The 16,613-nt window shown below is 44.1% G+C and overlaps 1 protein-coding gene across 1 annotated transcript; it reads left to right on the plus strand.

The window, feature by feature from the left end:
• Positions 1-765: 765 nt before the first annotated feature.
• On the plus strand, positions 766-9,443 carry zgc:113263 (TIN2_N and Myb_DNA-bind_4 domain-containing protein). Its single transcript, XM_024142045.2, has 23 exons — positions 766-885; positions 1,407-1,609; positions 1,836-1,940; positions 2,211-2,306; positions 2,413-2,523; positions 2,674-2,797; positions 2,949-3,333; positions 3,468-3,535; positions 3,629-3,881; positions 4,026-4,186; positions 4,421-4,643; positions 4,820-4,989; positions 5,216-5,465; positions 5,580-5,722; positions 5,911-6,172; positions 6,321-6,442; positions 6,521-6,755; positions 6,882-7,027; positions 7,212-7,458; positions 7,709-7,845; positions 7,953-8,196; positions 8,410-8,558; positions 8,651-9,443. Exons 1-23 carry the CDS (start codon positions 855-857, stop codon positions 8,896-8,898), a joined length of 4,113 nt encoding a protein of 1,370 aa, XP_023997813.1. The 5' UTR covers positions 766-854; the 3' UTR covers positions 8,899-9,443.
• The last annotated feature ends 7,170 nt before the right edge of the window (positions 9,444-16,613 follow it).

The raw sequence follows: 16,613 nt of genomic DNA on the forward strand, positions 1-16,613 counted from the left end.
CGAGGTTAGATTAATAACATGTTCAACTACTTAATGTATTGGCTCARATCTAGGTTGTGTCTTTAGATTTCGAGAAAATGAACAACTCAGGAATCATTTTTCACTTCTCTCATTGACTTCTCAAATCCCTAACCTCGGCGTGGTCTGTTTGGTCTGTTTCGCAAGCGTCCCCTGAAGACTGGCAATGTTGCTGTGGCTACACCCTTCCTCCTCAGTTGTGATGAAAGAAAAACGAAATTTAGGGAGAAGGCCAAAACAAAGACAGTAAATACAGTATCACAGTTTGTAAATGGAGACACCCCCCCCCCCCCTCGAGTGTCATAGGTGTAATTCACACACACAACTGATTGTTTAAAGGGGATTAGCCATATATGGATGATTATATGGATAAATATGGATACATGATATATGGATAATTATATGGCTGTTTTGGCCTATATCTCCATAGGCCTTAAAATCAACCCGGAAGTGGCGGTGACTCCGCCTAGTGGCCTTCATTAGCAAAATCGGGCTATTGTGGTTCTCCACAACCAATGGGGGAATCAGGCTTCATGTGATCCGGACTAAAGCGGATTAGACCAGAATCTTTGTTTTCGGTCATCCAGGTTCAAACTGAGGGAAGCAGTCTCTCCTAATATTCCTGAATGATTTATGCGCGCAAAGATATCTACTTCGTCCTGCAGAATGATTACGATAATTTTGCACGTTTTTTATTAGAAATACATCCACATTTGACCAAGATAGCGTCAGTGCATTTTGGTTTGCGTTGACACTACTACCACAAGCTAAATAACATTGTTATTTAGATATATTTGCGACACTGTCGGATATTTTTTGAAAATTGGAAACAAGCAATGGAAAGAAGCCGTACAGAAAATTACAAAGGTGCGTGACTATTGAAATAATGATTTTCTTTCACCACCTGGGCAGTGTTTGGCCTACGTTTCTTATACACATCTGTTTGCGATCATTGCTTTATATACAGCGTGTATATAGTGGAACTTTCCGAGTTTCCTCGTGCCGACCTGAATGCAGCATTATTGAGTTGAGTCTGTAATGAATCTGCATTTTGGTGCCATCCTCGTGAACGTTTATCCTGCTGCTCATATTTAGTTTAGGCTATGTGCAATTTTTAAAGGCAAAAATTAAGATTACGTGTCCCATATGTTCACTAAACACAGAGGCTCACTACTAATTCATATTCTCAAATTACAGTATAAGCATGGGGTGGCTAAATAAATAATGTGGCATTGTTTTTGTCTTGAAGGGCCAGTAGAGGGCTCCCTTACACTAATGTTGGCCAGTCAGTCCTATGACGTAATGTCTTTGAAACAGCAAATACCCAATGAGCTGGTAGATCTTAGTAGTGTTTTTAATGTGTGAGTATAATTATTTCTCTCTCACAGATCCCCTTCTATCAATTTCTTATTTACGGCTTTTGGCCCCACCCCTGCAACTTCTGTCAGCTGCTATGTGGCAAGTTGTGCAGAAAGGACTTGTCATGCATTATGGGATGCTGGAGGAGTTTGTCACCTCGGTGACAGAGATGGTTCCAGAGCTGCTGAGTTACCGGCAGAGGGCCCAACTCATCCTGGGACTGAGAGCCAGGGTTAGCACGTGTTTGGATGTGTGTGCATGGGTTTCTGCAGATGGATTTGTTTAGTGACTGAAATGTAGTTTATTTTTGTACATTTAGCTATTGCTAACAACCATATTAGTTTCCTCCAATCTGTCGAACAGTGGTTGATAGTTGAACCAGTAAACCAGTAGCGCACTGGTGATAGTGTATCAAGAGCGCAGATGATAGCGTTGAAATACTTTTTTTGTGACCATAGCTGGTTCTGGAGTTGTGTCGTGGTGATCACCAAGTCGACCCTGAGACCATCCAGCCCCACCTGGACAGAATCAAAGCTTCCATTACTACACCCAGGGACCACTGTGTGGGTGATTTACTATGCACATTAACCCACAGGCGGCTGGTGGCACCTTAATTGGGGAGAACGGGCTCATAGTAATGTCTGAAATGGCATAAATTGAATGGTATCAAACACATGGTTACCATGTGTTATTCCATTCACTTTATTCCAGCAATTATTATGAGCCGTTCTCCCCTCAGCAGCCTCATGTGCATAAAATACATTTAATCAATAGGAAGAAATACACACATAGTTTGGGTAATTCATCTCCCGCGGTGTGTGTGCATGTTACAGGTGACTGATGCACAAGTAGAAAACTCCGGGGCCAATTTCTTGGAGCTGGTCCAAACCCTGCTACAAGACCCAGGTGTGAAAGAGCACTTCTTCCTGGTGAGATGATGACACTCTCCCTCATTTTCTCTCCCTCTCTCTCTCTCTCTCCCTCCCCCCTCTCACTCACGGTTCCATTTTTTTCTATGTCTTCTAACTCCCCCAGGAGGTGTTCCCAGTACAGTACGGCCAGAAGTATGACACAGCACTGGAGATTCTCCTGTGGGAGTTCCTCTCCAGACTGGAGGAGCTGCTGCCTGTACCAGACTTTGCACAGGTGCTACCATTGAACTCAACATTTTATTTCACATACGCACCTTGACTATCGCCTTCAGTTAGCCTTCAGAATACAGCATGTATTGTATTAAAATTTWACCTACCACTGCTAATGACCTACCACTGCTAATGACTAAGGGCTCTTTCTCAGATGGTGTCATGGCTTGATGGAGCCCCCTCAGTTCTGGATGAGTGTTTGCAATCAGCGACTCCGCCAGAGCAAATGAAGGCTTTAATTGAACATCACAGAAATCTTGGACACGTTGACGTAAAAGGTAAGGCTGGCTTAGTAGATAATTATGACTAATGAGTAATGATCTTTGCTACTGTATCACTTTGCTTTGATTATAAATGTATTATTTGACTGTAACTAAACGGGTGAGAAGTCGCAGTGATTTACTAAGCCTCATTCTCTATTTCTCTCAGACATTTGCTCTTTACCTATGAACGACTGCATCCTCTCCTCTCTGTCTCTCCCTCCGGTCACAAAACTGGGGACTACTGCTGACAAACATACTCAAAAACACCTGCAAGAGGCCACACCAATCTCAAACCATCCAAATAAAGAAGAGATTATTGAGATTCCCATTGACCAATCAAATCTGGAGACTGGCAAGAGGAGGATATCTGAGAGAACAAGACAGAAGCGAAATGAACAGAGGGACAGAATTGAAACAGATGAAATTGTGGAGGAGGGAACATCATTTTCAGCAAATGAGAGTAGGAGAGGGCAGACTCTGCCCTCGAAGAGGAAAATGAGCGACAGTTCRGAGGTTCCCCGGAAACGACAAGCAGATTCACCTCTGTTTCAGTAAGAACTGATATTGAAGTAGCTCATATTGGTGTCTCCCTGCATGCCTTTGATGTCATTCCATTTTYCCATTCCCCCTTGGGGAGGGAATTTTAAATCTGCTTTATGTACATTGCTGTGTTCCTCTTTTACAGTGATTCTCCAGTGAATATCGAATCTTCTAGTGACTCTCCTCTCATCTCGATATGGGGAGAATACACAGGTGTGGAATCTCTGTTCATTCTGAATGAAATGTGAAGTACAGTACATGGTAAAAGAAAATGCATAACAGTTTTACTTACCCTTTTGTGTCCAGAACCCCAAGGTGCTGCCTATCCCATGACGATTGACACCAAAGTCCCTTGGTCGGATGATGAGACTCTAAACCTCATAGACATTTGGGGAAAAGACTCTGTGCAGCGAGTTCTGAAAGGCTGTGTCAAAAATCGCCACGTGTTCACTCTCATTTCCAAAAACATGTCTGAGAGAGGCTACATGAGAACTGTAGAGCAGTGTCAGACCAGGATCAAACGATTGAAGAACAGCTTTCGTCAGTCTCTCCAGCAGAAGTGAGTACATTACAGAAGAACATTTGCAATATATATATATATACTTTATAATTTATAATTATTCTATATTTTTGTTTGTTATGGACAATATCCCTGGAATGTGCTTGTCTATATTCTCACACTGAAACCATTCCCTATATACAGAGTGGAGTGTAAATTTTATGACCAGCTAGAGCGAATACTTGGGAATGTGTCCCCCTTAACGGTTCCTGAGGTCACCTATGATGTTGAAGAGGTGACAGATGACCAGCTAGAAGACACTGATGATTGGGAGTTCCCTGGCCATTCTGGTCTAGAAGAGATGGGTATGGTCCGATTGTGCCTTTCTTGGTAAATCACATAATATTGGCTCTTGGGAAAGGGACTAATGTGTGTTTGCATGCAGCATGTTGCCCTCCACTTTACAAAGCGGTCATACTGCTTGAATATTAATACAGCTGATTTTACATTTGGAATGTGCAATGTGATTCATCTAAATCAATCAAGTGATTAATAATCAGTGATCACTGCTCTTGTGTTTGTCTCTATTTCCACTCAAGGAACCAGAAGTGTTCCCTGGACAGACTTGGAGACCCTCACCCTAATCAACAYATGGGGAGATGACAAAATGCAGAGGGAATTGAGGGGTATGCATAGAAATGGGCACATTTTTGCTGTGATATCCCAAAAGATGTCTGCCCAGGGCTTTATCCGGACTGCAGAGCAGTGCCAGACGAGGGTTAAAAGACTGAAACGGAGTTTCCGACAGTGCTACGAGAACAAGTATGTCAGTTATAGTTTAACAATCATTTTCTTTGTGCATTGGGAGTCCCACAGGGATCTATGCTCGGGCTTTTACATTCTTGGTTGATATCCTGTGATGCCTTACATTTTGTCTATGTGAGCCAGAAAAATGATGTGTTTTGAAAATGTGCTTTGTTGTCTTTCCCCAAACGCAGCATGAAAGGCAGAGAGCAAGTAGAATGCAAATTCTATGACCTACTGGAGAGAATACTGGGGAATGAGCTTCCCTCATACGTGGAGGTGTCAGAAAACTGTCTTGACATGGAGTCTAGAGAAGCATGGTCAGCAGACAACGAGTGCTCTGTTTACTCTTCCCAGGAGAGGGGTATGGTCACATTCTCTCTACTGGTTAACCAGTTCCTCTTTCACTACTAAACTATAATAAGATCAACTTGAAGGACTGGGAAGAAACTCAACCTAGCATATCTGACTCATTCTTTGATATCTGTGATACGAAGTCAGCAAGGTTTTAGGGATAAGGGTGAGTGGATGGTTTGGGATTGGGCCAATCTTTCTCACACACTCTTTCCCTTTGACTCTGATCCATCCAGAGGCTGTAGTGGGYGTGCCAGAGGACAGGAAGAAGATCCCCTGGGTGGACAGCGAGACGGTGATCCTCCTGGAGCTCTGGGGAGACGACACTGTGCAGCAGAACCTGAAGCGCTGCCCTCACAATGGTCACATATACTCAGAGATTTCGGAAAAGCTCAACATCCGTGGTTATYACAGAACTGCAGAGCAGTGCCACACCAGGATAAAGCGATTGAAAGCCAGCTATCGGCAGTGCCAGGAAACCATCAGGTAGYCATTGCATTTCAGCTTCTATTATTGATACATTTGTCATGTTGCTAATGTGAATTGGATTACAGATTTGATTCTAATTTTGCAATCTCTCTCTACCTGTGCTCTTCCTAGTTCATCTGGATCTGAGCAGGTTGATTTTAAGTTCTACACTATTTTAGATCAAATACTTGAGAGGCAGCCTCCCTCTACCAGCACAGTGGTGACAGACTTGACCATTGACATATCAGAGGAATCAAACAGTGACTCACTTCAAGGTAAGAGTTCAGCTCATTTCAAACTATGYAAACTTTCTATTGACACCCAGCATGGSTATGTCAGATTGAACCCTGTTTGTTATGTATTTARCTACTGGTTCTACTGTAGKTRCTGTCCCYTCAACACAAGTTCCTTTGCCAAGTCTWAACAGGGACACTTTCATGTTATTGGGCTGTTTTGTATTTAGAGTCTACAGAAGCGGACAACTACACCACTTCTGAGAGGATCACACCAGGCTCRTGGTCGGATCCTGAGACCCTGGCCCTCATTGACATCTGGGGGGAGGACGAGGTTCAGAGGGTGCTGAGAGACTTTGTCCACAACGGCCCCATCTACATGGACATATCAGAAAAGATGCATGACCAAGGGTACTCCAAGACCCCAGAGCAGTGTCGTTGGAAAGTCAAGTCCATGAGGAACAACTTCCGTCAGTGCTACGACAGGAAAAAGTATGTGTGTACAAAACGGGTTTAAATTGGACCCTTTATGTTGATTTTCATTTGCAGAAACATACAAATAAGTGTATAATCTAACCCATAGCYACAATTCTGCATCTCAATTTTTTAAATGGCTTCCTTTTCTGTCTGSTSTTCTYAGATGTGGAAGAAAGGGACTGGAATACAAGTTCTACAATCAGYTGGAGCGAATACTTGGGCATGAAGCGGCCTCCATTGATGAGTATGATGAAAGAGACGATCAAACAGTAGACCAGGACACAGGTACGGTGGTAATACAGACAGTTATCTGTTAACACTGAAGACACTGGATGTTTCCAATGTATATGTCTCCCGGAGCAGGTGCTGATGGGATGAGACACACCCCATGGTCAGAGCCAGAGACGCTGGCCCTCATTGAGCTGTGGGGGAACGAGGAGGTCCAGGCGAGCCTCCGAGGTTGCGTCCGCAACGGGCACATTTTCGCCGACATAGCAGAGAAGCTGGCCACCATGGGGCACTTCAAAACGGCTGAGCAGTGCCACTCGAGGATTAAGCGRCTGAGGAAAACCTACCGACGGTGTCTCCACAGCAGGACGTAAGTGGAAAGCACAGATTATTTGTGGGTAAGGCGAGTCATGGTGCCTAAATTGGGACCTGTTACAAATGAACCCTTCACCTCCCATTGTTCTCCACCTCCCTCTACCTCTGGTCGTACCTACAGAAACGGAGGGGAGCCCTTACTCTTCAGATACTACAGGTTCCTGGAGCCGGTGCTAGGCAACGACACGCTCTCCCTCAATGCAGAGATTGTTGATTTGTGTGATGACTTCAATCCAAATCCCACTGAGGAACCAGATCAGGAAACGGGTATGGTGCCTCCTCATTATCCTTACCCTTGAAGTCTAATGTTATTAGGGCCCWGTGTTTTTCCTGTGTCAGTGCCAACAGTTGTTTATCTTGGTCAGGTAAAATCAGGACCCTAGTCATAATCAATCTTCAAAAATGTRCTTAGTAGCCACCTAAAGCCTCCCAAAAACATATTTTTTTGAAGGCCAGGGCTCAGTCAGTTACGCTGTGGCGGAGTCCAGCAGAAAGATGCCCTGGTCCGATCGGGAGACCCAGGCTCTGCTGGAGGTCTGGGGTGAGGACCATGTGCAGCTCTCCCTCCGCGGCTGCTTGAAGAACAGACACGTGTTTGAATACATCTCACGGAGGATGACGGCCCAGGGGTTCATCAGGACGGCTGAGCAGTGCCACACCCGCATCAAACGACTCAAGGCCAGCTTCCACCATGACAAGTGAATGCAAAGGATTTATAACTACCATTTCGTGTCTAGTTATTTACTTTATAAATTACACCACATCATCGGATATAAATTGATGCAATATCTTTAAGTCAACAAATCAAKGCTTTACTTAATTTCATCACATTAGTAAACAATGTAATTGCAGTTTTGTTTTTATCACTCTTATTGTTACATAGTACATKTGGTCAGAGGATATGATGATTCAACTGAAATTAAATTGTCTAATCTTCCCTTTCCTCAGAAGGGAATGTAAGTTCTACGACCAGATGGAGGAGATTTTCTCAAGGGAGCTCAACGTYGACAGTTTGGCYGAAGATTCGTTAGACAATGAGGAAGCTGCTGTCTGGGAGTCTACACTTGAAGTTGACCAAAGGAAAGGTAAAGCAAAGCCGTACCATACCTTTAAATGTTCTATGAGTTGTCTTACTTCAACTAACCCCCTTCCCATTGTAAACAATGTGTTCATTGGGTGTCTTTGTCTTCAGCTAGCCGTCCTTTAACTGACGGCTCCAAGTTCCCCTGGAGCGACAGTGAGACCCAGGTCCTCCTCAGTATCTGGGGGAGTGACGAGGTCCAGGAGGATCTGAAGGGCTGCACCAAAAACAGACACATTTTCACTGAGATCTCTCAGGCCATGGCCAACGAGGGCTACCTGAGGACAGCCGAACAGTGCCAGTCTAGAGTGAAGCGGCTAAAGGCCAACTTCCGCCAGTTCTGCGAGAGCAAACAGTAAGCCATGGGGGGAAAAGATATGGATTTGAAATTGATACCCACTATTTATAATTGTGAATTGATTACGAAGACTCCATACTGATGGAACAGTTGTGTATTCATGGCCAGAKGTTTGCCATGCTCATGTTAGATAAGCAAAGCTCATTAACTATCCAGATATGAGGAATAAGCATTGCATCAACAACCAAATGTTATGTTGTATTTTCCCAGGATTGGAGGGGAAAAGGTGGAGTGCAAATTCTACGATCAGTTTGTGCAAATATTCGGGAACAAGTATCTATCCTGTGACTCTCTGGCTGAGGAATCAAACGGCGCCACAGACATGGGAGAGGTCCCAGGTGGGCAAGTCCAAGGAACAGGTAAAAAAAACAATCTCCTAATCTCTGTATAGTAAATACTGTTTTTACGTTATACTATCAACGTTGGGCCTTTGTTTWCATTTTTTTTTCAGTCTCTCCAGAATCAGGCAGCTGTTCATCACCGTGGGAACTAGATCTCCCCTGGAGCATTGAGGAGACTGAAGCCCTCCTTGACATGTGGGGCAGTGACAGAATCCAAGAGGTCCTGAGGGGAAACACTGAACTGGAACACATTTATACAGAGATCTCTCAAATGATGGCTGACCAGGGCTTCATGAAAACAGCAGAGCAGTGTCAGACGAGGRCGACRCAACTGAACCTGAGTATTATTCCAATCTGACCACGAGGAAGCATTAGTGTCATCTGAAGACAGTTTTGTAGAGCCACAGGAAAGATGCAATGACTCAACAATGACTTCTGGAAAAGAGGTGTATAAACAATTACAATGACCTGTGTCTCCTGTCTCCTGCGTTGTTTTCGGAGAGGTACTGTATTCTATCAAAGAGGCAGTGTTGCTATGTTGGATATTGCTGAAGAGACTCAACATCCATCCCACTTTTTCTTTGTCGGAAAACAGACACGTAACTAACCTTTGTATCGGTGCTTAAATCTAAGTGTAATGGACAGAATGTTTTTTTGTAATGTATTTCACTATAAGTGCACGTGTTGTGACATAAGGACCTATTCACTGAACTTAACGACGCAACATATTTTAAAGGGATTGGATTGAGTGAATCCTCTAACGAGAATTGGTCAAAACCACATGACATTCTGAACATCTAGATTTTTTTCGTTATTATGTGCCAAACAAAAGGCTCTATATTTGTATATTTTATGTAAATTTGTGTTTTAGTAAACTGTGCTTTTAGGCATTTTTTCAAGTGAGTCACTTTAGATTAAATTCCTTTTTGTGGGGTTTGATTTGCTGTTTGGCTACTGTATCATTTCTGTTACTGTGGTATATCTTTCTCTTAATGTGTTTTAACATCTATCTAGGTTCACCGAAACACTGAGGTTTCTGTTGTTACCAGCTCGAACCACTGGGGAGAGATTGAGACCAAATCCTATTTTATCCTCAACAGATTGTCTGTAGCAGAGCCTCACAATAAGAAGCCACTTGAATTCTAGAAGCACAGGCACCTACTTTTTGCTTACTCATATGTTATTTTTAGATACCATGGTGAGATAGCCTTTGAAACAAATTCTGTTCTCAGCATTCATTGATGGTGTTAGCTGTTCCTCGGAACATCATTTGCATAGAGAGGAGACTTTGCATAGCCAGCACATGCTTCAGTGCTCTGGTAGTGTTTATAGCCTTGTGAGTTTAACACTTCATGACTGAGAGCTGTCCTTCATGACAACAGAACCCAYAACAACCATGACTTCTATCACCATCTTCMTCTGGACACTTGCCCTCTGCTTTCAAGGTGATATAATTTACAGAAAATTACCCTAACAATATAAAGTCATTATTTTATACAGTACTGGACAAATGAATGAACAATTACATTCTAAATATACATAGCATCTCTGTTTCAGAGTCCAGAGGCCAGGTCACAGTGACCCAGACTCCTGCAGTGAAAGCTGTTTCAGTGGGTCACTCAGTCAGTCTCAGCTGTAAGACCAGCAGTGCTGTATACAGTARCAGCAATGGACACTATTTGCACTGGTATCAACAGAAACCTGGAGGAGCTCCTAAACTCCTAATATACTGGTCTAAAACCCTACAGTCTGGGACTCCATCTAGATTCAGTGGCAGTGGATCTGGGAGTGACTTCACTCTGACCATCAGTGGAGTCCTGGCTGAAGATGCAGGAGATTACTACTGTCAGAGTTACCACAGTRGTSSAKTGTTCACACAGTGATACAGAGCYGTACAAAAACCTCCCTCAGTCAGACTGCACAGTGACTGTACTRCTACAGCTGGGACCTAMTGCAGGTGCTGAGGGGGAAGAGACAGTGACATGAAACACTGATCAGTAGAGGAGGTCAACTTTGAAAATGGTTAGAAAGTATCATACAAATCACACGTTCTCCAACGTCGTCATCATCATCATTATCATCATCATGGTTGTAACTTGTTATATTGGTCATGAACTGAAAGTGTATATAAAAGTTATTTGTAGTTTTGGACGACAATACCAGTCCATATGCAGAGTAAGATCTACAGAAGTAAAAAGAAAAGTATCAGCCCCCCAAACCAATTCCCTACATGCACTTCACCACCAGTTCTTGATGTGATCATCTAGCATGTATTAACCCTTTTCATGAGCTGTTAGATCTGTGAATGAGACATGATGCTGGGCTCAAACATGACACATTGATGTAGAGACACACACTGTTATCATAAAGTATAATATCCATGTTATCTATCAGTAATTACATGGTGGCATATCTGTAATGTCCCCCCCCCCCTGAATCCACCATAGAGGTTAAAACCAGTCGACCCCCTCACTTCTGGCCCAGTCCAGGGTTTTTCAGGCAGTAAAACTGTTCAACTGCTAGACTGGTCGCTGTGGGAGTAAAACTGAGATTTRCATAGACAGGGCTGGTTGGTTCTGCTTGTCCCAAAACAGCTGCACTATCACCAGATGTTCACTCTGTCCCCAGGGGGTTAGAGGTAGCGAAGACCAGGGAAAATAGAATGGAAACGCGTAGACCACACATTGTTGAAAACCATTGAAAAAATATCTAATTTAATAAAATCATATTAGGAATTAAACATTACAAATATACAGTTGACGTCGGGAAGTTTACATACACCTTAGCCAAATACATTTAATACAGTTTTTCACAATTCCTGACATTAATCCGAGTAAAAAGTCCCTGTCTTAGGTCAGTTAGGATCACCACTATTTTAAGATTGTCAAATGTCAGAATAATAGTAGAGAGAATGATTTATTTCAGCTTTTATTTCTTTCATTACATTCCCAGTGGGTCAGAAGTTTACATACACCCCATTAGTATTTGGTAGTGAAGGGGGTTCACCTAGGGGTCATGATAGGGCTGTACCAAATGTTTGATGTATTATTATAATTGATTATGCTTATGTTGTATTAATAGAAGGGGAGGGGTTACAAGACCCCACCCTCCTTACATTTATAGGGTCCTAGACTACAGATTAACAATATATATTCATTATAGAGTTTAGAATTGTTCCACAGCTGTTTTCTGGCTCGTTTTCTCTTATAAAAAGAGACCCCTCTGAGAAATGTGTGACTGTGAAGACAGAACTCTGCAGGGGAGTGTAAGAGATTAGTTAGCCATTCCACTATACATCAACTTGGACATTTACTGTTAAGCTTTTAGATAGCAATATAGACAAAAGGTTTAGTGTTGAGTAGGCATGTCTTTGGTCTCATGAGTAAAAGATAATGACGTAGGCAGTGACATCACTAGGGCTGGACTTTGGGTTAATAAAATAACTTGGGACCTTTTCTTTGATGCAGAACTGACTCGGAAACATGCTTTATGTTCCTGTTGTCAACTTCTGTTTGCAATTGCATTAATAAAGGTTTTTGAATGATTTAATTAAAGATATTGTCATAATGCTAATTTTACCAATGAGCCAATGATTGACAAGGAAACGAACCACAACAGTAGCATTGCCTTTAAATTGTTTAACTTGCGTCAAACTTTTCGGGTAGTCTTCCACAAGCTTCCCACAATAAGTTGGGTGAATTTTGGCCCATTACTCCTGACAGAGCTGGTGTAACTGAGTCAGTTTTGTAGGCCTCCTTGCTCGCACACGCTTTTTCAGTTCTCCCACAAATGTTCTATAGGATTGAGGTCGGGGCTTTGTGATGGCCACTTCAATACCTTGACTTTTGTCCTTAAGCCATTTTGCCACAAACTTTGGAAGTATGCTTGAGGTCATTGTCCATTTGGAAGACCCGTTTGCGACCAAGATTTAACTTCCTGACTGAGTGTCGACATGTTGCTGCAATATATCCACATCATTCTCCCTCATATGCCATCTATTTGAAGTGCACCATTCCTCCTACAAAGCACCCCCAGAACATAATGCTGCCACCCCGTGCTTCACGGTTGGAATGGTGTTCTTCGGCTTGCAAGCTTCCCCCTTTTTCCTCCATACACAACGGTGGTCATTATGGCCAAACAGTTCTATTTTGTTTATTCAGAGGAGATTTATCCAAAAAGTACGATCTTTGTCCCCATGTGCAGTTGCAAACCATAGTCTGGCTTTTTTATGGCGGTTTTTGAGCAGTGGCTTTCCTGAGCGGTATGACGGCTGCGTGGTCCCATGGTGTTTATACTTGGTTCTATGTTTGTACAGATGAACGTGGTACCTTCAGGCGTTTGGAAATTGCTCCCAAGGATGAACAAGACTGTTGGAGGTTTACAATTCTTTTCTGAGGTCTTGGCTGATTTCTTTTGATTTTCCCATGATGTCAAGCAAAGAGGCACTGAGTTTGAAGGTAAGCCTTTGAAATACATCCACAGGTACATCTCCAATTGACTCAAATGATGTCAATTAGCCTACCAGAAGCTCCTAAAGCCATGACATAATTTTCTGGAATTTTCCAAGCTGTTTAAAGGCATAGTCAACTTAGTGTATGTACACTTCTGACCCACTGGAATTGTGATACGGTAAGTTATAAGTGAAATAATCTGTCTGTTAACAATTGTTGGAAAAATTACTTCTGTCAGCACCAAGTAGATGTCCTAACCGACTTGCCAAAACTATAGGTTGTTATTAACAAGAAATGTGTGGAGTGGTTGAAAAAACTAGTTTTAATCACTCCAAACATAAGTGTATGTAAACTTCCGATTTCAACTGTGTATGTTATGGGAAAGCAACTGTTTAGCAGTGTGAGTTCTGAGAAGCAGATCTTAGAGGTTTATTTTATTATTGCTACATAAGGTTTGGTGGTGTGTGGACAATTCTCTCACTTGCGTGACTCTGCCCCTCTACCAATGTGTCCACAGACATTATTAAAAAGAAACAGCCTGAAAGTCTTTCCTCTGGAGAAGATAACATCTCATAACGTTGTTCAATTGCATGGTAACATTTTGTTTTAATGAGAGAATACAAAAATGGACTTACTTTATAGCACCAGTTTTGTGCCTCTTCCAAAAGTCCACCGCAATGATTCATGGTGGTGAAGTCCTTCACATAAGWGTGAGCACATTCACACACAGAGCACTCTCAGTACCACCTTAACAGTACTGAAATACTAGTACACTACAATAGGGACTGATAGGGGCGGCAGGGTAGCCTAGTGGTTAGAGCGTTGGACTAGTAACCGAAAGGTTGCAAGTTCAAATCCCCGAGCTGACTAGGTACCATTCTGTCGTTCTGCCCCTGAACAGGCAGTTAACCCACTGTTCCTAGGCCGTCATTGAAAATAAGAATTTGTTCTTAACTGACTTCCCTAGTTAAATAAAGGTAAAATTAAAATAAATAGTACTGAACTACTAGTATAACACAATACTGCCCAATAAAGGCCAAACGCATTAAATATGTGAAACATTTTTACTGCAAAATCTGAGTTCAAAGTATTATTCTGTATAGACAGACATACATTTCTGATGACCCATTCTATATTCTGATCAAGCGGCTTGATTTTGTGTCAAGAAACTAAATATCACATTAATCAGATAATATACCTGGCCATTACAACAGATCAAAGATTTTTTACGAAATTCGCTTTTGTAGGGCAGAATAGGGACGAATAATCCTGAAGTACTAGTTTAATACAATAGAGACTGTCACGGTCATTCTTTATTTAAAGAATGAACACTGAACAAAACAAACAAAAGAACAAAAGAACCGTGAAGCTAATATGGCTAGTGCAGAGAGGCAACTAAACATAGAATAAGAACCCATAAAACCAAAAGGGAAAATGGCAACCTAAATATGATCCCCAATCAGAGACAACGATAAACAGCTGCCTCTGATTGGGAACCAATTCAGGCCACCATTAGGTTGCCATTTTCCTCTTTTGGTTTTGTGGGTTCTTATTCCTTAGTGTTTAGTTGCTGTCTTGCAGCTGCCCATATTAGTTCAACGGTTTCGTTTTTGCTACTTTTGTTCGTTTGTTGTTCAGTGTTCAATTTTTTAAATAACAGGAATAATGTAGCTTTATCCATGCCTGGTGCCTTGGGGTCTCTCCTTTGAGGCGTGACAGAAGAATCCCACCATAAAGGGGCGCTGTGAATGGAGGGCGGACCCATTCTCCCGGGATCAAAGAAAGATGAGTGGAGGACATCTGGACCTGGGGGGAGGCTACTGGCAGGGGAAGACCGTTGCATGGAAGCAGTTGGAGATAGCACAGGAGGATAACAGGCGATACGGGGGAAAGGTTAGCAAGGAAGCCGAGAGGCCAGCCCAATAATTAATCTTGGGGGGGAGGGGGGGGGGGGGGGGGGGGGGGGGGGGAACAACGAGGATGATTGGTGAGTCAGGTTTGGAGACGCTGAGGAATCCTCGTGCTTACCGTGGGGAGCGTGTAACTGGTCAGGCACCGTGTTATGCAGAGATGCGCATGGTGTTCCTTCCAGATTGCGCATCTAAGCCGGTGGCTCTATTCCAGTCCTCTCGCATTTGCCGGGCTAGAATGGGCATCCAGCAGGACGGATGGTGCCGGCTCAAGTCTCCTGGTCTCCAGTATATCCTTTTGGACCAAGGATACCTGCGCTGGCCTGCGTAGCTGCGTTGTCTAAGGTGCGGTCTGCACACCGCAGCAGTGCGTCTGGTGCTAGAGCCGCCGCATTGCCGGGCTGCAAAGCTGAGGACATCCAGCCAGGACGCAGTTGTGCCAGACTCTAACGGCTGCGATCTCCCCAGTGCGCTTCACAGTCGCAGTACGTCTCGCGTGGGGTTGGCTTTTTTGTCTCCGCGACTCGGTAGACGTCAGGTGTTCTTCGTGCCTGAGGTGGGATGACGGGATTGCGGTCGGGAGGTCAGTGGTGTGGTTGGGTGTGGTTCCTTCAGCCGGTACCGACAGTTCGGTGCACAGGCATCAAGGGCTCCAGTGCGCTTCACAGTCCAGTAAACGGCCTGTGCCTTTCACCCCACACTCCGGCCCTGAGGGTGCGTGTCCTCAGCCCGTACACCAGTTCCTGCACCACGCATCAGGCCTTCAGTGCGCTTCCATAGTCCCCAGAGGTTCGTTGACAGTAGCCAGTCACGAGCTCCCGTGACCAGTAAGCCTAGTTCGCCAGAGCTTCCGGCGACAGTAGCCAGTTCAGAGCTTCCGGCGAAGTAAAGCCAGTCAGAGGCTTTCCGGCGACAGTAAGCCAGTCCAGAGGCTTGCCGGCGACAGTGACTCAGTCCAAGAGCTTCGCGCTAACAGTACCCCATGTCAGAGCAGTTCGGCGGCGAAGGGCACAGTCCGGTAACCTCCAAACGGCCTATAGCGGACTCAGACTGACCGCATAGCCCTCCGGACCTCCAGCACGATCCCCAGTCCGGAGCCTCAGACACGGAAACCAAGTCCGAGAGGCTCCAGCGTCGATGATGCCAGGCCCGGGTGCCTCGCTGGACCCACGGGTCCCTACCCCAGTGGTCGGTCCGCTCCAGACGAAGGTTACCCGTCCGGGGCCTCCGGTGATGATCTGCAAGTCCAGAGCTCTGGCGATGATCACGGTCAAGATGACTACATAGGCGGAGGGATCAGCTGTAAAGAGGGGGGGCGGCGTCCAGAACCAGAGCCAGGCACCGAGGGTAGATGCCCACCCGACCTCTCCCTATAAGTTCAGGTTTTGGCGGTCGGAAGTCCGACCGCTTGGGGGGGGGGGGGGGGTAAACTGTCACCCTGACCTGTAGTTATCTATGTTTTTCTAATTATTTTATTTTGGTTAGGTCAGGGTGTGACGAGGGTGGGTGTGCTTGTTTTGTATTGTCTAGGGTTTTTATATGTCTAGGGGTGTTGGTAAGTCTAGGCATATGTATGTCTATGGTGGCCTGAATTGGTTCCCAATCAGAGGCAGCTGTTTATCGTTGTCTCTGATTGGGGATCATATTTAGGTTGCCATTTTCCGCTTTTGGTTTTTGGGTTCTTTATTCTATGTTTTAGATTGCTTCTGCAT

The sequence above is a fragment of the Salvelinus sp. IW2-2015 genome, unplaced genomic scaffold (genome assembly GCF_002910315.2).
Source record: "Salvelinus sp. IW2-2015 unplaced genomic scaffold, ASM291031v2 Un_scaffold2914, whole genome shotgun sequence".
In the NCBI taxonomy this organism is placed as follows: Eukaryota; Metazoa; Chordata; class Actinopteri; order Salmoniformes; family Salmonidae; genus Salvelinus; species Salvelinus sp. IW2-2015.